The sequence below is a fragment of the Sphaeramia orbicularis genome, chromosome 13, assembly GCF_902148855.1.
Source record: "Sphaeramia orbicularis chromosome 13, fSphaOr1.1, whole genome shotgun sequence".
Taxonomy (NCBI): Eukaryota; Metazoa; Chordata; class Actinopteri; order Kurtiformes; family Apogonidae; genus Sphaeramia; species Sphaeramia orbicularis.
The window spans coordinates 25,022,529-25,044,945 of NC_043969.1; the positions used below are offsets into that span (position 1 = coordinate 25,022,529).

At 37.3% G+C, this 22,417-nt stretch overlaps 1 protein-coding gene across 1 annotated transcript; it reads left to right on the forward strand.

Annotated features, from left to right (window-relative positions):
- The first annotated feature begins 1,385 nt into the window (after positions 1-1,385).
- Positions 1,386-21,771, forward strand: ccdc92ba (coiled-coil domain containing 92Ba). Its single transcript, XM_030151767.1, has 4 exons — positions 1,386-2,015; positions 2,304-2,443; positions 11,751-11,798; positions 17,579-21,771. Exons 2-4 carry the CDS (start codon positions 2,311-2,313, stop codon positions 18,307-18,309), a joined length of 912 nt encoding a protein of 303 aa, XP_030007627.1. The 5' UTR covers positions 1,386-2,015; positions 2,304-2,310; the 3' UTR covers positions 18,310-21,771.
- The last annotated feature ends 646 nt before the right edge of the window (positions 21,772-22,417 follow it).

Genomic DNA, 22,417 nt, shown 5'->3' on the forward strand with positions numbered 1-22,417 from the left:
CATGATTATCTTCCAAATTCATCGTATTTTCAATGCAATAACAATAAACCTATTCTGATCGTAATTTAGGACAACCTCACCAATTGTAGGCCTATACAGTTACAGAAAAAAAAAAAAAAAAAAAAAATTAGACCACCCATCTTCAATTTCTTGTTCATTTTAATGCCTGGTACAACTAAAGGTACTTTTGTTTGGACAAATATAATGACAACAACAACAATAGCTCATAAGAGTTTAATTTCACAGCTGATATCTAGCCATTTTCCATGGTCACCTTGATAATAACCAAAATCAGTGACGTTTTTACATCAATCGTTATGGCATTGTTCTGACAAAAACAGTGCTTTTAGATGTTCCATGTTTTCTTTTCTGTCTGTTTTAGTCACATGATACACACAGGAGTTAGTACTTGATTGCATAACAATTGTTCTTGACTTTTGATGGTCTAATAATTTTTTTCTGCGACTGTACACTTATTTATTTGTTCATCCATTCATTTTCTGAACCCGATTTATCCTCACAAGGGTCGCTTGGAGCCTATCCGAGCTACATAGGGGCGAAGGCGGGTTTCACCCTGGACATTTCGCAGGGCTGACATATAGAGGTAAACAATCACTTTCACATTCACACCTATGGGCAATTTAGATTAACCAATTAATATAGGGTGAACATGCAAGCTCCACACAGAAAGGTCCCAGGAAGGTGGAATCGAACCCAGGACCTTCTTACTGTGAGGCACGAATGCTAACCACTGCACCACCTATCTATCTATCTATCTATCTATCTATCTATCTATCTATCTATCTATCTATCTATCTATCTATCTATCTATCTATCTATCTATCTATCTATCTATCTATCTATCTATCTATCTATCTATCTATCTATCTATCTATCTATCTTCTTAAGGATAAAGATACTGGATTCCACTGCCTCTCCAGACCTGCAGAAATAAAGATGTCAACTATAGGCCCATTTGTAAATAGAAAAGAAAAACTAGTGACAAAATAATTGAAAATCATTTAGAACAGGAACAGACTTGTCACATATGATAAAAATGTTACAGATATCTCCTTTATCTGTTTCTATAAAATGGGATCAAAGTAAGCACAACTCAGTATGGGGGCTTGTTTCATGTTTGTTCAATATATGCAACAAAATAATTGCGTTTAAAAATCTAAAAAAAAAAAAAAAAAAAAAAAAAAAAAAAAAAAAATCGCACTTGAAGTCCGCGACCCTCAGATTGAGACCCACTGCGGCGGCGCGGTTGGCTCTCCCTCTGTCCATGGTGCTGAAATCACACCCATTAAAATTACACTAATGGATTCAGAAAGAATGAGTTTAACCAATTTGCAACCAGAGAAACAGTCTAAAATATGTAGGCCTATATACTGAGTAGTTTTTGTTATGCATTTATTTGTTGTTGTTATTGTTGTTTTTATTTCTTCTTTATTTTGTCTTTGTACTCTCTCTGAGCTGTATTGATCCTCTCTTCTGTCTACGTAAAGCTGATACTGTTTGCTCCCTCCAATCAGCTGTCATCCTCTCCCCCTCGTACGATGTTCTCGCGTGTTCTGGTCACGATGGCTTGTTTTCATCATTTCCCAGCTCAGTCGTCTTCAGCTGCCGCTTTATCAGTCGGTGGGCGAGGAAAGAAAGGTGCGCATGTTGAAAATGGACTGCGCACCTTTCACACGGGCCTCATTGATCAACTCCTGATTCTTGACGCTCTGTACAGATATGGCAACGTGGAGTGTTTTTGCCAGAGGTCCGTGGTGCCATGCATCGCCGCCGTTGTGCATTTTTAGGCTTAAATCCAGTCGTTTCCTCCGTTGATCAAACGGCGTCACATCCAGCTGATGTGCACTTTATATGCCGCTGATAAAATGTGTTTGCGTGGATGCCGCAGCCTGCAGGATTTGGACCAGCACCGGAGGACGGCATGCCCTGACTGGAGGACGTTTTTATAACCCCTGTGAATCCTATTCCTTCACTTTTGGCTCTTCCAATTAAAGGTAAGGACAGGATTTGACTCGACTTTAATATTTAATCAATGATCGCCATGCTGCTCCCTGCTTTCTTCCGCGTCTGTTGATATGTTTGCTCATCAATATCTTATTTATACCTCACACATGACCTCAGGATAGAGACTGCAGGCCTGCTCCACTGCTGACACCAGCAGATCTGGACTCAAAAAAAAAAAAAAAAAAAAAAAAAAAAAAAAAAATACACCTATCAGCACGTTCAGTCTTTGGCGTTGGATGTAAAGTTCTAAAAGCCACTAAAGATGCTTCCTCCTGCAGACTCGCCATGGCAGATGACAGCAGCCTGTCACGGCAGATTGAAAGCGTGGAAAGGAGCGTGGTGTTCCTCAGACAGGAGCACCTCACTCTGCTCCACGGACTCCACCTGGAGATCCTGTCCCTGCAGAAACGATGCACAGGTGAGGGAGAGAGAGATGCTGTGTGTGTGTGTGTGTGTGTGTGTGTGTGTGTGTGTGTGTGTGTGTGTGTGTGTGTGTGTGTGTCAGAGGTCATTTCAGTGTGACCTCAGAAGCTTTTGCATTAATAGGGTTTATCAGGCTTATATTAATCTGTTATCCTCATAAGAAGTGCTCATGAGGATTAAAGCTACATGTTGACACTGACAGTAAAGGTTTCATTAGTGCAGTCATTTATGAGTGCTGCAGAAAGGATTCTACAACCCCTCATTTTTCCATTAATTTTCATAACAAAATGAAATTCGTATGTTAACGTTTTTCAATCTTCAAATTTCTTGTTTTATCCAGTCCTGTCAGTAACTGGGTGTTCATGTTACTAACTATACTATACCCTGCATAGAATCTTGTTAAAACCTCCTATAAAGTGAATTTTATTGAAAATACCATCACTATATATATTTTTTGTGCTTTTTTGACTTTTTTACATAAATAAAATCAACTGCACAACAATGCAAGTTTCCAAAATGGAAACTTGGGAAGGTGAAAAAAAAAAGTAAAATAGAAAAATAAAATAAAATTATAATAAGTAGTGCCAAGCACAATAAACCCCACTCCATATATTGCAGCTTATTTTGGCATTGATCCAGCTGATGTCATCATGTCTATGCGTGTGTTGATGTCAGCATATCAATTGCCTCTTTATATGTGCCAAGTTTGAAGTAAATTGAAACAAAATTGATGTTTTTATAGACATGTGAAATCTTGCCCATTATACGTAAATGAGAGAACAAAAAAAAGATTTTCAAAATTTTTGAAAAATGTAAACTTTGACCTACTTTTCCCAAAATTTAATGACATCTATTCTGCATCACTGGTTATCTATAAACCAAATTTGGTATGAATTCAACCAATAGTTTTGCTGCTAGTGTTAACAAACAAACAAACAAACAAGCAAACATACAAACCAAATCAAAAACAAAACCCCTTGCCTCCCCTTCGGGGGTTGGGGTAAAAATAATAAATGTAAGTGGGGCACACCACTCTAGTTGTAGCTTTTATCAGTGTCCATTAGTTCTGCCGAGCATTTGACCAATGTTTTTCAAACCATCACTCTATTTTGCAGACTTAAAACAGGTATTATTCTTTAGCTTGACTGTGCATAAATAGGATATTAAAATATATTATTCAATACCAAGATTAACACTTTTCAGATGTGCATGTTCCCTTACAAATGCATAAGTAAATCCAAACCAAACTTTAAAGAAAACAGCATCATATCCCACCCAGTTAGATCACTCATATAATTTTATGGACCACATGTGAAGTAGAGGCTGATGTAATGTCCATGTGTTAACTACCTGTCCTCTGGTGTCATTTTAGATCAAATAGTGAAACTAAATCTCCTCATGTATATTCACGGCTTCATTTTTCACTTCTTGTGGGTCTCCTCTGTCAATCAATGCCAGACAATGACTACATGGTGATGTCATGCTCCAATTCCTGTAGATTGCATCATTTCCTGTAGGAGACTTAATGGATATGCCGTCCATTTAATCAAGCAATGCACACAGATGTGAGGTTGGGATATCTGTCCATGTGGAGACCTTCTATTTGATTTTATGAACTCCCTGGAGGATTTCGTGGTCATTAATTATCACAGCCACATCCCTGAAGCCAACGCATACCTTAACATAACACTAACTGTTCATGTTTTATTATCATAAAAGCATGTTTGAGATGTAAAAGAAATGCTGTGTGGTAGAGGTGAATCCTGTTTGTGTATTGTTTATACACACAAGGAGAAGATGCAAGAAAAAAATCATGCAATTGTGTATTGTCACACACACACACAGCTATCATGGTTAATCCATAGATCTCATAGCTTTGGTAATCCATATGGAGGGGATTGGAGTAAACGAATACAGAGCGAGAAGCAGGGGGAAGGGTGTGTGTGATGGCTTAGAGCTAATGTGACCAGTTGTGTTGAGAAAAGACCCCTCCTTCCTGTCACTTTGTAGCTCTGCTGCACAGTCGCATCTGGTCAATAAAGCTGTGCACAGTGGGTACCGTGAGTCTGTGTGTGTGTGCGTGTGTTCATGGAGGTGTTGAGAGGTGTAGAGAAGAAGAAAACCAGACCAGCAGAGGGAGAGAAAGTGTGTATGTGTAGATGTTTTCCTCCATCTGCCTCCGCGGGGTCTCCCATTGTTAAGCAGAGGGTGGCCCATGTGGTGCGTGTAGAGATCGTTTGATCATTTTTGTTAACAATTTGTCGTCAAATCTACAGAGAAACAACAGTTTGTATCATAATGTCAACAGTCACTCATCAACACCAGTATAATTGTTTTTTCTGCATCAGCTCAAACAATAAAACTTCCCCCAGTTCTAACAGTGACACAGCCTTTCATTTCCACATTCCTCTGAGGTTTCTGTGGGACTGTGTATGCAGGGACATCACACCACACCCACTACAGCAAACCATCAGTATGTGCTTCCATTTGAGCATATTTACAGCCCGTTACAATAAATACTATTATCATGTCAGAGTGATATTTGAAAAAACAACACCAAACACCCAGACGTCACTGCTGCTCCATTTAAATTAGATGTGTTATTTGATTATTTTTCAGTCGCGGAAAAAAATGACTAAACCATCAAAACTTATCAAAAACAATGGTTATGCAATCCAGTACTAACTCCTGTGTGTATCATGTGACTAAAACAGACAGAAAAGAAAACATGGAATGCCTGAAAGCACTGTTTTTGTCAGTACAATGCCATAGATATTGATGTAAGAACTGAAGTGATGTTGGTTATTATCAAGAAAACATGGAAAATGGCTAGATATCAGCTCTGAAATTAAACTCTTATGAGCTATTTTTGTTGTTATCATTATATTTGTCCAAACAAATGTACCTTTAGTTGTACCAGGCATTAAAATGAACAAGAAATTGAAGAAAACAAGGGTGGTCTAATAATTTTTTTCCGTGACTGTACATTCATATACAAAGGACAATGAAATTCAAGCCTATCAGGATTCTTTTAGTTAATGAACTAAGATAAGCTAGCTGAAGAAAAAGGGTTTCAGTAACCAATAATATGATTTTTTTAAAAAGATAATTATATAAAAACTATGATGAGCATGTAACTCGAAATAAAATGATAAAAAAAAGCAAATAAAATCAGTTCTTAATAGTTAAAGGTTCAAGGAATAAAGTGGTTTTGCAAGCCCAATGCTAAATAACAACTCATGTACAAATAGACAGTTTGTCACAATGAAAGAAAAACTTCTTATGCGTTTGTAAAACTAACTAAAAAATTGAAAACTACACCTAATTTCTTCAACTTGTAGAATCAATCTATGGGAGATTCACATCTTGTTTTGTCTCATTTGTCATATTGTCATTTGGGACATTTTCATCCTTTTATATTTTCATTTTGCTCTGTCTTTTGTTCTTATGTTATGTTTGTTATGTGTCTTTCTGTCTTTTTGTGACACTTCTGTCTAGTTTCATCCCATATGTCGTATTAATCTCGTTTAATCTTTTATGTCATTTTCATCTTGTTATATCTTTTCTGTTCCTTCCGTTTTATACCGTCGCAATATATTCACTTTATCATGTCTTTTATGTTGTTTTCATCTCATTATATCTCATTTGACTAAGGCCTCTCCCCTGCATTTTACATGGTTTTTCTGTAGTCGAGCATTTATGAACTCTGCCAGAGACTACCGTTCTTTTATTTTATTTAGGAAAGTAATTCACATATACCCAACCTTCACCTAATGCTAGCTGAGGTAGGCTCCATTACCCCCACAGAAAACAAATGAATGAATTCACATATCACATTATGTTTTTTTATTTATTTATTTATTTCACTCTAATTATTAAAAACATCTCAAGGACCAATTTTTGTTCATGACCTTAAAGCTGTGAAAGATAGACTTAAGCCTTGATTTAATTAGATGGGGTATGTTTATATACTATATATTCAAATGCCTTAAAAGCAGAATATCTATCACATCCACTTCATCTTCATGTTTACATTATCACTGTCACATTGGTGTGTTTTTCTCTTTAGAAGTCATCATGGCTGGATTGTTTTCAGTGAAGTGTTAATTATAAACAGTGTCTGTTTGCACATGTAGTCGCCGCTTGATGCCAGTTTGCTAACGTGTAGCTCTCGAAGGTTACTGCAAGGTTGAGCTGACGATGTAGCTGTGCATATTATCTGTGCCTTTGTACCGCTGACCTCTTTTCTTTTTTTTTTTTTTTTGTCGTCCTGAACGCTCAGTGTTTCCTCATCAGCAGAAAGGTGCTTACAATTCTGTCTGTGAATGCTGAGCTAAATGAATTTTTCCCTCCCGCTATTGAAATGTGGGCCTTTTCTCTAAAATCACGTGTGCATTTTTTGTCATCACACAGTTTGGGGTGTGTGTGTGTGCCCTTCAAGATATCTGTGCAACATGCAAGTCATTAAACAAAAACCTGGTACGTAAGATAAGCCTGACCTACAAAGCTTTACACACAGTCAGCAGTGCATTATTACTATATTGTTGACTCAAGAAATAGCTTTTGGAGCTGACTTGTGTAGATAACTGAACTTCATAAATTGTTCTTTCAGTTGTGAATGGAGATAATAAAGAGAGAAAACAGGAGCGTACACATTCTGAATTCACAGTTCAGTAGTTTATCTGCAGTCTGATTCCTGTCTCGTTGTCAGAGTTGTGGGTCTGTCTGATGAGCTCTTGCGTCCCTCCTTCCTTGCCTCGCCTTTTTCTTCCTCCCCTCTTCACCACCCTCTGTTTTTTCTGTCATACCAGCTGCATGGGTGGGCGTGCTGTGCTGACTGCAGAGGAAGGAGAAGGAGAGCAGGAGAAAAAAGAAAAGGCTACAAATAATCTGATGTTCTTAGATCTTTTGTGTACGATTTGCACAGATGTGCCTCCGGAAATTTACGTATGTGTAGCTCGTAAAATTTATGGGACATAACCTGCTTTAAATCACAGAATATTCACAGTTTTTAGCCATAAGTCTCGTTTTTGCTCCTGAAAATTATAATTTAATGTTAAAGATAGATTCAAGAGAGTTTAATGCACGTATATCACAGGCAGTGAATGAAGAAAATGCCATCAATATGCACACTATACACCACACACTATAAATACACTTTACATGAACTATTGAATGAATAATTGAAAACTAGCATACAGGGTTTTGCTCATAAATGTTTTGGACCTATAGGATATTATACAGTCTTTAGAAAATAGCACAAAGCTGCCGCCAAGTCTTACATAATTACAATTTAGCATCCTTTCTTATTCTTTGTGAGGTTATTATGGCATCATTTCTCTTTAGAATCATATTTCATGTATTTTATCTGTTTAGGTTATGGATTAGCAACCTTCACAAACTGAAGACTTTTTTGACTGGATCGAGAAATAAAAACATCTGTCCTCAGCAATGAAAAACTATTTAACAATTTCTATGTTTAACCAGAAGGTAGCGATTCATTGTTTTTTGGTATTATAACATTTCTAATACAATATTCCAGTTTGTAGCGCATTTAAGACTTCATACAACTACAATGAAAGAGTGTTGGGATTTTTTTGTTTTTCTAATACTATGAGATGTGTATGCTTACTTAGAAACAGACAAACTATGAACAAATGGAGACTGAGTATCTGCGTTTGGAAAAAATGGCTCCAGGTCTGATTGTAATATATTAAAAGACAGTGTATTAAAAGTATATAGGTTGTACATTTTAATAGTAGAACAATAGCCTTAGGCTGACAACAATGATAGCAAAATGTTCTAATTAACCCTTTCATGCATGAATTATGAGAACCTTAATCAAGATTTTTTTCCTGAGTGTTTTTATTCCTATTTAGGCATGAAAAAAACAATGCGATTGAATTTTTTTATGAATCTATTTTTCATGGAGTTACAAAAATGTCCACTCAGCTGGACACCATGCATTCAATTTTTTGAAACAAAGACACATATATTTAAAACCCATCATCATAAACTGATATACTGTGTGAAAACTATGAAATAAAAACATTTTTAATGCAGCTAATCTGATGTTTTCTCATATTTTCTCATATTCTAAGACTAGTTTTTATTCATTTCATGGAGATAATACATTAAAAAAAAAGAAAGAACTTTTTGTTTGAGAAAATTAGCTGTTGATTTACACTCAAACATGTTAGTGCAGACCAGGTTTATCAAGAACAGTAAAGTTACAGTAATGGTCTGAATATCAGTGTAGATGATGCATGAGCGTCCACTGTGCTGGTTGATATCCTCTTGAGATCCAATAAAGTGAAAATCTGTAGCTTTTTTACATTAAACAGTCATCTTGATTGGAAACTGCAAAATGCAAGTTTTTTCAGATACGTTTTAAAAATTATTTTCATTTACTTATTTTTGAATGGAATGTCCTTTGCAATGAACAGCATTTTTTTTTTTTTTAATTAAAACTGTCAAACTTTAGTCCCCTACAGAGGACAAAAATGCATTGCTGTGTCTCAGGAGGACATGGAATTAAAACAACTAAACCCATGAATATATAAGAGAACAGCTGGAGAATATCTGTCCACTATAGTGACCACTATGCGTGAAAGGGTTAAAATATTTGTATCTATTCATATGTTCTTTAAGTTTTTCTAAGAAAGCCACAGGAATACTGGAGAGAGATGCACATCTGAGTCAGGAGTCATGGGTTTGGGCATAAATACAATGACTGCACAGGACTGTAAAATTATTTCTACAAGATAAAACAGCATCGGTGATAGATTGGTATAAATAAGTAGAGTTGGGTAGTTTCAGTGAGCAGTACAGACTGGTGTATAAATACATATTAGTAGATTAATGGTGTTAATGTTAAAATCCGTCTCCTGCTGACTGAACTGGCCTACATTACTGACACTGGGAAATTGAAATAGAGCAAACCGAAGCCACACTCATCTAAAAATGACCGCAGCTGTGCAGACAGAGGCCTTTCTGTGGCTGAGTATGTGCTGACTGAATGACCATTGATATGACTGACAGGCCAATCACAACCAATGGTCTGCCTGAACTCCACAATGAAACCAATGAAAATATCCTCATCAGCAGCCGTCCAACATGACTGAGTACCATGTGATCCATCATCCTCTATGAAACCCAGACCATCACATGAGTTACAATCCATCTGATATGGAACAAATCTAGACTGTGCAAATCTATCAGCTGGTCTATGATAGAATATAACTTTGTGTTTTTAACCCATAAAGACCCAAACATCCACTGTCAACCAAAACTATCTACTAATCTAAACTGTACATCCATTAATCCTATCAATCCATGAAAATAATGGGTGTAAAATGCGGTTTCTATTTCTTTTCTGCAGTTGTCATCTTTTCATGGTCATCAGATATGACCCATTTGGACATTCAGAGGTTCCGTAGTTACCGTGGAAACACCATCATCTTCTACAACATTGATTTACCAGTAAAACCCATGGAGTCTGATCAATGACAGTGGATGGAAATGCTTGGTTTATGTTCAGTTAATGATATGTGTTACTGAAAAAGGCACGTTTTCAGTAGTTTTCTCTGTTTTTGATATGATAACCATCAACTTTAATCTAAGCTTATATGAACATCTATATAATCAGTGAGTTAAATATAGGAAAATACATGATTTTCATTGAAAAAAACACAAAACATTAATAATAATATTATAAATAAGTGGTGATAAATCACTTAAGAAAAACAAATATATAAAGAAACAAATATTTTAGAACTACCACAAAAGTCACACTTGGTCCTTATGGGTTAAGTTTTACCGTTTATGTAAAATGCTCACATTGACAGTAGTGGTTGTAATGCTAAACAAACAAACAAACTAATGACATAAACAATTTTTTCAGTTTCTGATATATTTTGCAATATGAAAGAAGACAGGATTTTTAAAAACCATACTGGCCAAAATACCATTTTTATGCTCTGATCTGACACTTGTCTTCCAGACCATTGTGGTTTGAAGGTAAATAATAAGCTAATTAGTTGTGTTGATTCGTATTGCGGCAACAATTGCAAGGCACTGTCAACAAACTACCCATTTTTGGTGCATTATCTTTTCTGTAGCTGAAATACTTCCATGAAACTGACATTGATTATCATTTTGCACCAACTCTTCCACCTGTCTGTTTTCTCCTCATCTTTGCTCATTTTCAGTTTGTAATAATTAACTAGTGGGGGTGAAACCTGTGTATCACTCACAGTTTATTCTTAAATTAGGGTAAATTATGTTATATTAGATGCTTCTCTTGTAGATTAGTTGGTGTGTGGGAACTGTGCAAGTTTTCCTTTAGTATATAGCAGATAAAAGTTGTGCATGTAATGTCTTAGTTCATTTGCATTTACCTGTTGTTGTGACTGTTGCTGATGATGATGCTGAAACACTATCACATCCCATCTAAAAGTCATAGACCCATTTTACCATAAATCTAAAGATAAAGTCAGTGGATCACAAAAGTTATTAGTTGTACCATATCAAAGTCCTGGCTGATTAAAAAAAAATAAACAAAATAAGAAATATAGACATAAAAACCTAACACCAATAAAATAGTCCAAATTCAGCACTTGATGTGTAAGCTAAAAAAAAATGATAACACTTTCCCAACCACCCTGAAATGTATCAGCTGACTAGACAAAGATACATTCCCAGATTTTATGTAAAACAGCAGTATTGACTAGGTCCTCGTGCACACATCAAACCATTATATTACCTTTGTAATCCATCACTTTACAGAATAATATTCAGGGTTAAAATAATTCTAAAATATTCCTGAAGGTTTTGCCTGATTTATTAGATATTTTGCAAAAGCAGCTCTTCTTAATGGAAAACAAGTACCGGACTCCTCTGTTTCTTTATGTGCTTGTTTGGTTTTTTTATATTCCCCCTGAAACAAACTGCAAAGCCAGTAGTTTTTCTTTAATACATAAATTGATTTTGCTAAGGAATGCTAATGATACGCCTTGAACTTACAGTAAAGGAAGCTTTTTCTCCAGACTGTGACAAGTCCTGTACAAGAAAAACTTGGTGAAAGCTTATTTTTGATGCTAAGTTTCAGATTTAGCTCCCTGAATTATGGATGAGCTCAATGAAAATATGCTGAAAACTGGACCAAGCATCTGTTGTATTAACCAACACTGAATACAAGTCAGAACAGCTTTATTAAGGGGTTTAATCACTGTTGATACCCCTCTTATGTCATTGTTCTGTATCTGTATCTTTAACTGTCTTGTATTTCTTGTGTGTTTTAGAGTTGACAAGTGAGTCAAAGGTGAAGCCTCCAGGAAGAAGCCAAATTGGTAAGTTATTAAAAAAAAAACAACAACAGTTTTTCTTCCACTAGGAATCTTGTCTATATCACTGCAATCCTGTGTGTATTGTCTGTTATCATGTAGATCAACAGAGTAAGTGTTACAGCAATAAATAAAGACAGTACACACAACTTTCACAAATTACAAATGAATGGATACAGTCTCTACATATCTACATATTCAGTGAAAGATAAAGGTGTAATTAGGTACAAGTTAAAAGATTTTCTTCGAGTTAAGTTCACTTTTACTATCATTAATACCATGTAAGTATAGGCAAATACATGGGAGCAAGTTTTTGTTTCATGAAAGACCCCATAAGAACAGTAACATACAATAAATGAAAATTACAACAATTGTAAGTAATGAGTAAAATAGTAAACAAATACTAAGCACTGAGTATTGGTTAAGTAAAAAATACTGATTTAAAAAGTGAGAATGTGCATTTACGACCAGGCAACACCATACACTATATAAAAATACATGGGAGATTTTACACATATATTGCATTGTAGTGTCAATTCAAATTTAGAAGTAATCACAAAGGAGCAACTGTACTATTTTCTCATAACTTTAAAATGCATCATATCATCAAATCATACATTAGATTAGTGATTCCTATTGCAGCCTGTTTGTCTTAATTTTGTAAATATGTCTCTCCAGTCATTGCTAATTAGAGGCTTGATTTTCATTTATTAAGCAAATGACTTAGATCAACACAGTTGTGAGCTGTTTTGTTGTTGTTGGTATTTATTTATGTTTTAGAATAACTGGCATCCAGTAAAAATATATGTGATAATGTCAGGGGTGTAGAATTGGGTAGGGACGCTAGGGACACATCCCTACCAGTGTCCAGCCACTACTGTGTACTCACTATCAATACAATAAAAGACATTATTTAATGCCAAACAGATAAACTTTTTTAAAGTTATTTTTAGTAATTATTTTCATGTATTTCTATGGAAGAGAGCGACTGATTAAAAAGCACAAAGAAAGAAAATTTGTGGAGAAAATACAATAAAACTTTAGGTTCTAAATGTGATTCTAAATGTGATTTTATCCATATTTTTGGGGAATAAATTATGTGTAATAATTAAAAGTAAAAGCCTTTTTTGCTCAGGCAGTAACTGTACCATCAAACTCTATGATCATTGTATCCCTAATCATGCATCAACATATTTATGTCAAGTGATAGACAGTAGAGAGGAGAGAGGAGGTAGAGGAGGAGAGGCTGGAAATTCACAGGTGAGATTAAATAAAAATGGATATGTTAGTCATGAGAATAACACTGCAGAATGCATTGAATTCTTATATTGTCTCTAGATATTCAGATCCGGATTCTAAACATGTCAATTACCAAATAGTTTTTTCTGACTATGATTGTTTGCTCATTTAATCAGCTCTACGTGATGTGAAATTATGATTGCAACAGTAAAAAAACATCAGGTTTCAGGAGTGCTGCCTTGGAGCACGTATGTGTCCCCGCCAATGTCAGAATCAAACCTACTCCCTTGGATAATGTGAATTCACAGTGAATAGATATGAAAACGAAAACAGCCAAAGAATCATTTTCTGTCTTGAGTTCATATAGACAAATAAAAACCAAATCATCATCCCTCACACTAAAAAAATCCAGATTAAATTTTTTATCCATACCGTTCAGCTCTAGTATTGTCTTTGCCTGTCTCTGTTGCCGTCCCTGTCTGTCGAGACAGAAAGTCAGACACATGCTTGTATCTCTTCGGGCTTAATTTGTCTTCACACAGAATCTCAACCCCCAGTCCATGATGGCACTACGCCTGCATCCCTCTCTGTCTCCCTCCTTCCTTCCCACTCATCCCCCAGGGGACAGATCCCTGTCAGCCGCCCTCCTCCCTCTTCTCATCCATCCTTTCCTATCACTCCTTCCTCATCTCTCCTCATGAGCAGGAGGAGGTCTTTATGCCAGACCATGGCGTTGCATGTGCGTTCATCAGTCTTTTCCGTAGCACATGCTTACAGTGAAGTTTGAAACACATCTGCGAAGTCAGCACACCTCCACGTATTCAGTTCACGGCTGACATTTGCAGGACTGTCTGTGGTGTCGGATGCAGAGCTGCACAGATAGATTGGCACCATTTTGTCACAGTGAATTAGAAAGAGTGAGAGATCAGGGTGAGAGTAGTCAAAAGGCTGCATGTTGGGAGTTGGGGGGGGGGTAGTCGTGCTCGGCTGCCTCACTTAGCCAATAGACCACGTCTCCTTTTTCCAGCCAGGAGAAGTTATCCCCCAACCTGTCAATACAGCACAGCCCTCTGTTCTCCTCCTACCCTGACAAATTGATCCATCCTCTTTTTCTTTTCCTGCTCTTGTTTTTCCTCATGGTCTCAGCGGAGGTGTCCGTTTACAGACTTTGCTGAGAACAAGAGAGATGTAGAGCCAGAGGAAGAGAGAACGAGAGGTGGAAAGGGAGAGGTAAAGAGAGGAGAGCGATTAAGGGAAAAGACAAGGCGGCAGGATGCGGTCAGCTGCAGACATGGAGGGATGGAAGGATATAAAGATCACATTAGGTAGTCTATAGTTAGCATATGAGCTCAAGCAGGGTGTGGTGGTAGGCGACAGAAAACCTGGAACTGGTCGTCCTCAGAGGATACATCCTGGAAGATGAAAAGAAAATTATGAAATAGAGGAAATAGAAAGAAATGTAAAAACGGGAAATTATAAAACCGGAGAAGGGGCTTAATGTGTTGAAAGGGATTATGATTAGAGGAAAAGTACACAAATAGAAATGAAATGTAACAAGAGGTGTTAGGTGTAAAGATGAAGCTCTAAACCAAGGGTGTCAAACATATGGCCAGCAGACCAAAACAGGCCCACCAGAAGTTCTTATTGGCCCAGGGAATGAATTTGTGAATTTCAAAAATTACACTGAAGATGTTGATGGTCAAGGGCATCAAACTTATTCTTGTTCAAGAGCCACATACAGGCAGTAAAATAACGGCATAATAATAACTTATCAATAAGGATAGATACAAACAGCAAGAATTTAACAATACTAGCGGCATTGTACCCGTGGTGCCATTGTACGATAGCGCCCTCCTGTGGTGCAACAGCGGCATTGCACCTGTACGCCCTCCCGTGCTGCAACATTGGGACACGCGTCGGACAACGGGACATGCGTCGGACAAACACACGTCGGACAAACACACACTGGACAAACACGCACCGCACACACAACGTCCATTATAGTAGGATTATGCCTGTTACTAAATGCTTTGTGCCTTTGTAGGTCCACTGTGATCTGTAATGCACATGTATAAATGCTAAGCTGAGACATAATATTTCCACTAAATTTCAGGTTGTTCAAGTTAATTACATTTTTTGTGAAAGGATAGTTTGAAATTGTTAAACATTTTCATAATTAAATTTTACTTTAATGCTCTAAAACAGTGTTTCTCAAACTGTGGGGCGGGTCCCCCAGGGATCACTCCTGGGTGTTTTTTCTTTCTTCTCTTCAGGTTAGAACATGCGGCAGGTGGAACTAATGTTTTAGTGTCGGAGCACCCTGGACTCATTTTAGGGGCATACAACAAACAAATCTACTGCCATGGTGATCTGTCACTAGACTAGACAAAGAGTTTAGGTTTGGAGAATGGACAAGGATTGGACTGGAAAACAAAAATATGCAATGTTTCTGTTCTTGCACAGTTTGTACAGTTTCCACTTTGATGTTCTGAGATGTGCAATGTAAAAGGGCTCATTACAGCCACTGATATTGTTAAAATGTTCATCTTTGTTTCCAACTAACTTTATTAGTAACTTTATTGTCATAGTTGTAAGATAATTGCATATTTCCTATTTTTATTTGGAAAAATATTGTCTCAGGGAGCAGTCTTGTTGAGTTTATTTGTATTGTTCAAGCAAAAATCTTAGTCTTATGTAAATCTCAAGTTATTTTTGATTTGCACAACAAATTACTAAAGGAAAAGCAAAAAGTATTGTTACGATATTGATGTTTCTTTCAATAAAAGTTAAAATTGCACCACGGTTACAATGTTGTTGGGGTTGAGGGGGGCCTGGAAATTTTTCATCCTCCAGGGGCCCGACAGAAAAAGACTGAGAATCACTGCTTTAAAACAAAGACAACAATTTGAAGTTGTCATTATTTATTATTTATGATTTATAATGCTATTATTTTACTGGTCCGATCCACTTGGGATCATTCTGGGCTGTATGTGGTTCCTAAACTAAAGTGAGTTTGACACCCCTGCTCTGAACTCCCTTGTAACATTTATGCCTAAAGTGGCTTCCGGTCTTTGTAGTTTCACCTCCACCACCTTTCACTCCCTCAAACCTAGACTATTTCTGAGGTTGAGGTATTGGCGCTGACCTCTGTGGATGTAATCTCCTTTTCTTTTCCTCTGGCTTGAGCTCCATCAGCCTGGAGCTGCAGCACTGACTCAGGTCTTTTCATCTGCAGCTCCCTCTCCTCTGGGGAGTTTTACTGGAATGGGAGAGCACAAAGGTTGTCTACGGAAGCGGGAAAAAAAGGACAAATAAGCAGTATAGTGTGGATCAGACTGACCTTGGCACAGAGGTTGAAGTTCAAGTGGAGAGGATGCCTCAAGCCTTCATCTGTCTGAAAAACTGCCTCATCAGCCTGCCATCTATGATGAGTTGATCTGCAAGGGCAGGCTTACATACATGCTTCATTGAAGTTTGTCTCACTCTGGTGTAGCAAAGGCATGAGTAGAACCACGGGTGTGGGATTTTTTTTTTTTCATCAATCGATGGTTACAAATAAAATTTATATATATACAGTGTGTATATATATATATATATATATATATATATATATATATATATATATATATATATATATATATATATATATATATATATATATATATATATATAAGTTCTCACAATGTAGGCAATTAAAATGATGAGGCAATTAAAATGATGAGACCCCACCCCACCCCCCACCCCCCACCCCAAAAAAAAAAGAGAATTTGGCCCATAACAACAAGTAGCTAAATAGATCCAAGCTGGTCTGGAAAACTTTTGGTCAAGTCCTGGTTTAGACTCTATGCTAATATTGTATGTACAAGGGAGTGGGGGTCCTGTTTTGAGATAAAATATGTGTTTTAATCTGCATACAGACTTGGGAATTTTGCTTATGGAATATAATAAGTTACCATGTTAAAGTGCAGTATGTACTATTTTAATAATTGATTTGACTGATAGATGGAAAGTGGTGCATCACTTACCACTAAATGAATCATGGCTGTTTCATGACGTAATAAAATCTAATATGTGTTGAATTTGAGCGCAGCGTCATCTTATAATTGGATGATGCTGTGCTCAAATTCAACACCTTCACTGACCGTGTAACTCACAAATCTGTCCAAAGGCAACTGTTAATAGAAGAAACAATGTAACAGAAAGAGTGTTACAGATTTTCATTTATTTTTATTTTTTTTGTCAAAAGAACACATTTGGATGTAATCCCTTTGTAATCAACCAAAATTTCCATTAGTAATTGTAATTTAATCTCATATTTTTCTGAGTAACTCTAATAGATTTCAGTTATATTTAATATGTGCTGTCTGTAACTAGTTCTTCCTCAGGCCCTGTCAGGGTACATGATATGAAAGATTTGTGGGTGGTATTTTGTTGTGCAGTGTTTACAGTTGTGAAATAGACATTCAATTTATTTTTTTTTATGTTGTGATAATCATTCAGAATTTTGCTTTACAAAACATCAGTAGTAATATTCATTTCTGTTCCAGAGTTACAGGAGGAAGAGGAGCTGCTAGAGACCCGGTGTCGGGAGGTGGAGAGCCGTCTGACCGAGCAGGAGTGCACCATCGGAGAACTTCGCAAGGAGCTGAGTCACAAAGGGGCCTTGGTGGGAGCCCTCCGAGCCAACCTCAAGGAGAAGGAGCGGCATTTCCTGGAAGAGCTGAAGCGTCGCAGCCACTGTTCGACCATCCTGAACACAGAGCTGCAGAAACAAACAGAGGCAGCAGCGTACCTCTCCTTCCAGCTGCATGCTGCCCGGCAGAAACTGCACTACCAGCGGATGCAGCAGAGGCAGGGGCTCCTAGCTAGGGCCAACATCCAGGGGGCCCAGTGCGGTGCCGAGCAGGACTACGTCACCCCACAAATGCCATCGGGAGCCTCCCCTTCTTCTCCTGTGGTTAAGCCGAAGCGTAAGAGTGCCAGGGCCTTCTTGAGAGTGGAGCGGGCCAGGGAATGTGTGCCAATAGAGAAAGTGATGGGCCCTGCAGAGCCCACGGCCATGCCTGACCCTGCCCTCTTCCTCCACCCACGACGGCACAGAGCTCGATCCAGGCACACCGTCACACACAGACAGCCTCCACTGGGCTTGGAAAAGGAGGAGGAGGAGGAGGAGGAGGAAAGAGGTGGGGAGGGGCCGGTGGAGCCCCAGGATGAAGCTGCCAGACCCATGGTGTCTGCAGCGGCAGCGCCCCCTGCTGCTCAGACCAAGGCAGAGTAGACTTTACAGTGTGTTCACTGTATGATTATATTCTGTCAGACTGTTAATGTTGTTGTCCTGCACCTTGACTGAATTGATATGGAGACTGGTTTTAGCAAATGAATTATAATACACATACCTTAGACACTTTTCTAACGTGGACTTTGATATTACCTTAAATAACTTGGAAAACAAAACTCAGTAATCGTCACTTTAAGTCAGATTTCAGTTACATTAGAACTGCAGTATCTGTTTACACTGGTGTCATATGCTCTGTGTACTGTAGGGCCTTATTGGAGAGCAACCCCCCTTCTGACTTCTGATGATGTTTGAGTTTGCGTTCAGTGGCAGTCATTTAAGGTGGACAACTGCTATGTGGCAAAGCCAACTGTGACCTTTCAGGCCAACCATCAATCGATTCGTGTGGCCAAATGTTTGTGTGGCCTCAGACTGGGTCACAGCTGAAAATATCTGAGGTGTGGAATTGCGTGTGAAACATAAATACTCCCTTTACTTAAGAAACCTAAATGATTCCAGAGTGAAGACAGTACCTTAGAACCATTTCATTTTTGTCCAAATTTTTAATCCACAGCTGTTATATGCCACTATGTTAACTTCTTCATCCACCTTAACTGTATTTCATATTATTGCTTTGCCACAGATTTAACAATAATTTATCTGGTGACACTGAGATGGAAAGAACTGTGATACATCTTTCATCTTTCAAGGCATTAGCTGTATGTAAAAAAAAAAAAAATTGTTTGGGTTTTGCCTATATTTCTTTATTATTGGGTGACCCGTGTAATATACAATACTAAAAGTAATCATTTGCAGTGTACTAATAAAACAATAAGCACCATGAATCCAATGAATTTGACTTCAAGGAATTTAAAGAAAGAAAAAAGAAAAATAAGTACTATGTGGCTTGGTTTGTCTTATTTTATACTGAAATAGGACACCTGTGCTCTGTTATTAACAGTGAAGTAAGAGTTCACTGGAAATTCGGTGTGTTCAGCGTGTTCCCATTTAACTGATGCAGACAACGTTTAAGCAGCTGTTGACACTAAAATCAGTCATCCCTTCCTGGTTCAAGCCCAACAGATGCAGCTCCAGACTCAGCAGCCCTGTCTCCTCATCCCCTTAACCCTTAATCCTACGACAAACCAGACTTACAACTGAAGACGGATCTGAGCAGCCTTGTGTGTCCAGCGTATGCTGAATGTTGCATACAGAACTTCCTCAAGGCACATTCAGAATGATGAACATAAAACACCCAATGTCTTATTTTAATAATTTCTATCATGTGGAACCCATTAACAGTAGAATACACAGCCCTTATGTTTTACAGATGTAAAGGAGGTACATGTGTGCTGCAGTTCCTGTGTAGTAACTGTTGTTTTTGTGATGATCTCCTCTGAATGACTGAATTATGTGTTTTGCTATGATGTAGTTTGTTTACTCTTTAGACAAGAAAATCCAACTAATTTACCACATTTGTGCTTGAAGCTGTTTGAGGGCTTCTTCTCATCTCAGGACTTTAAAGGTGTGATCTGATTGGGGATACTCCATATATAATGCATTGTTTTCTCATTACTAACAAACCGCCACCATAGCTCTGAAAAACTAGATTGAATCAGTGGCAAGAGAAAATACCCTGCAAAAGGTGTGAATGTGTGTCTTGTGTTATGAAAATAAATCCACATAGTGACCCCTAGTGGAACAGAGAGGGAAGTGCAAAATGACATGTTAAACATTAATACTGAAATTGGCAATATCTCAATGAAAATACGTTTTCATGTCATCACATAGGCATATAATGATTATATTGCGCTACTGAAATGTCGAAGCGGGCACAGTGTTTAATGTCATAATGTTATCTTTTGGTTTAACTGACACTTTTCTGAAACCATTTGGGATATGCATAGAAATTTTACTGTATTTTATGTGACACCACCTCAGTTATTTCTGTTGTATTACAGTCTGTCAATACTTGAGCCATCACTTGACTGAGCATCAGTGACTGTACTCTCTGAAATGAGGCTTCCTGTGAGATATCATTTAATTGTGATGAGTTGCTGTGAGGCTTTTCTCACCCTCAGCAGCTACTGGTTAGAAGTATAGCATTATGTTTTAGCAGTATATCTTCAATAAAGCAATATATTAATATATTTCTATATACTTAGTAGGTCACATCAGGTGGTTTAGGGGACACTTGAGGTGTTAAAATAGATTTTTATGATTGTTTAACTTTGTATTTTGTAACTGTTGAGCTATTGTAAGTATGTTTTGCTTAATATTTTTCTGAATTGCCTAATGGATTGTTTAACTTTACTGGCTTATGTTGATTGTCACTTAATTTGAACATGATTATTATGTTATGGGACATATTTAAAGTAGGGTTTGATGATATGCTGCATGCGGCGCAGCATTAAGCTTTTGGGCATATTGTTATGCCACCTGAGACTGCCTGGATGAAAATGAACTAAACCTTCTTTTTAGCAAAATGCAAATGTGAAGATGGGTTTTCATTCACTTCTCAGCGGGTAAGCCATTAGCATGACTGTGTGCACTATTCTTCCTCAAGTTTATGAGAAAATAGGGGATGAAAATGAAAAGGCTCTCTTGTCGGAAACTATTTTGCTTTCCAACACGAGTCCTGAATTTAGACTGTTATACTTCATGATTTAGTCGCAGCAAATGTGATCCAAATGAAGCAGCAGGTAGATTAAACTCTCCAGTCACCCTTTGCAAACTGCATATCACTCTGTAGCATTACCTGACATTATAAACAATCTGTACTCTGGTATTATGTAACATCTTGGAAAAATAATCAACGGACTGGTAGCTGTATGCACCGTTGCATACTGACTGATGACTTGTTTGCTTTGAGGGAAGAAGCTAATGAGCCAAAGAGGCCCATCACTAAAATTAACATAAAGACTAATGGTGTGATGCCTTAATGAAGATGTCTTGTCATGACTATTTCAGCTAAAGGGACTAAAACCTCACCGCCTGATTTGCTTTATCTTTTCACAGCACATCACAGTATATTTCACACCTCTCAAACACAGCAACAGTAAATATTTTACTCACATTCACAGAGAATGTCTTCCATCCTTTAAACGCTGATATAACCATAGTGGTAATGATAATTAAATTTTTCCAAAGCAGCATTGTCTCTGGCATTTTTATTCTTCCACATTTTACATTCAGCCCAGGTTTTAGATCATTATGTTTATTTCGCATTTAATGAGAAATGTCTCAGTGGACCACAAAGTATCTTCTTCCACATATTACATGGCCTTTAGCAATAATGCTGTGTCAGTACTTTGCATAAAATGCAGAGAGATGTTGCTCTCGGCCACTGTATCATCTGGTTTGTGGTTGAGCATAAGCTTTTGACCGATTACCGCATATACTGTGTTAGCTTCCTATAGTGATCTGTACACATAATTGGAATAAAATGAAAGATTATCTAGTCTGCTTCCTTGTTGTTATTTTTGGTGAATGGTTTGTTGCAAATAAACTGATGTCAATGGATAAGCATGGATAAATGTTTTTTTAATTTCACAGAAACAATATTTCCTCTTGTCTGTATCCTTTGGACTAAATACTAACTTTTGAGTCTGCCTTTGGAGGCAAAGTAATAGTTTCTTTGGTCATATGGATTACAATAAATGATGACATGAGCAAATAAAAATGAAGGTTTCTGCTGAGACACTTTTGTATAGAGAAAATAAAATTATATTCCTAATATTCGGTAACTGCATTAGTGGAAGAAGTATTCAGATCTTTTACTTAATGTAAGTAAAAGTACTGACACTGCACAGTGAAAATATTTCATGCAAAGTAAAAGATGCCATGCAAACCTGCTTTAGTGTAAATGTGTCTGTGTTTTATTGGTAAAATGCACTTAAAGTATTGAAAAAAAAAAAAAAAATTAACAGTGAGATGTGGACTGGGTCAAAAGAAGGGGTGGCTGTACAGGGGGACAAGTTGGAGGACAAGATGGAGGTATTTAATTGGAATTACATTTCTTCTACTCCACTACACCTTAGAGGCTATTACTGTAATTTTTACAGAGCAAATTTTTTTTTACTTTTAAAGGAATGTTTAAATTTTGCTTCAA

Bases quoted from the DNA above. Each gene is read 5' to 3' on its own strand.
- ccdc92ba (XM_030151767.1), top strand. From the start codon at position 2,311: ATGGCAGATGACAGCAGCCTGTCACGGCAGATTGAAAGCGTGGAAAGG. The intron at 2,444-11,750 runs GTGAGGGAGAGA...TGTGTGTTTTAG, and splicing joins CCTGCAGAAACGATGCACAG to AGTTGACAAGTGAGTCAAAG. The intron at 11,799-17,578 runs GTAAGTTATTAA...TTTCTGTTCCAG, and splicing joins TCCAGGAAGAAGCCAAATTG to AGTTACAGGAGGAAGAGGAG.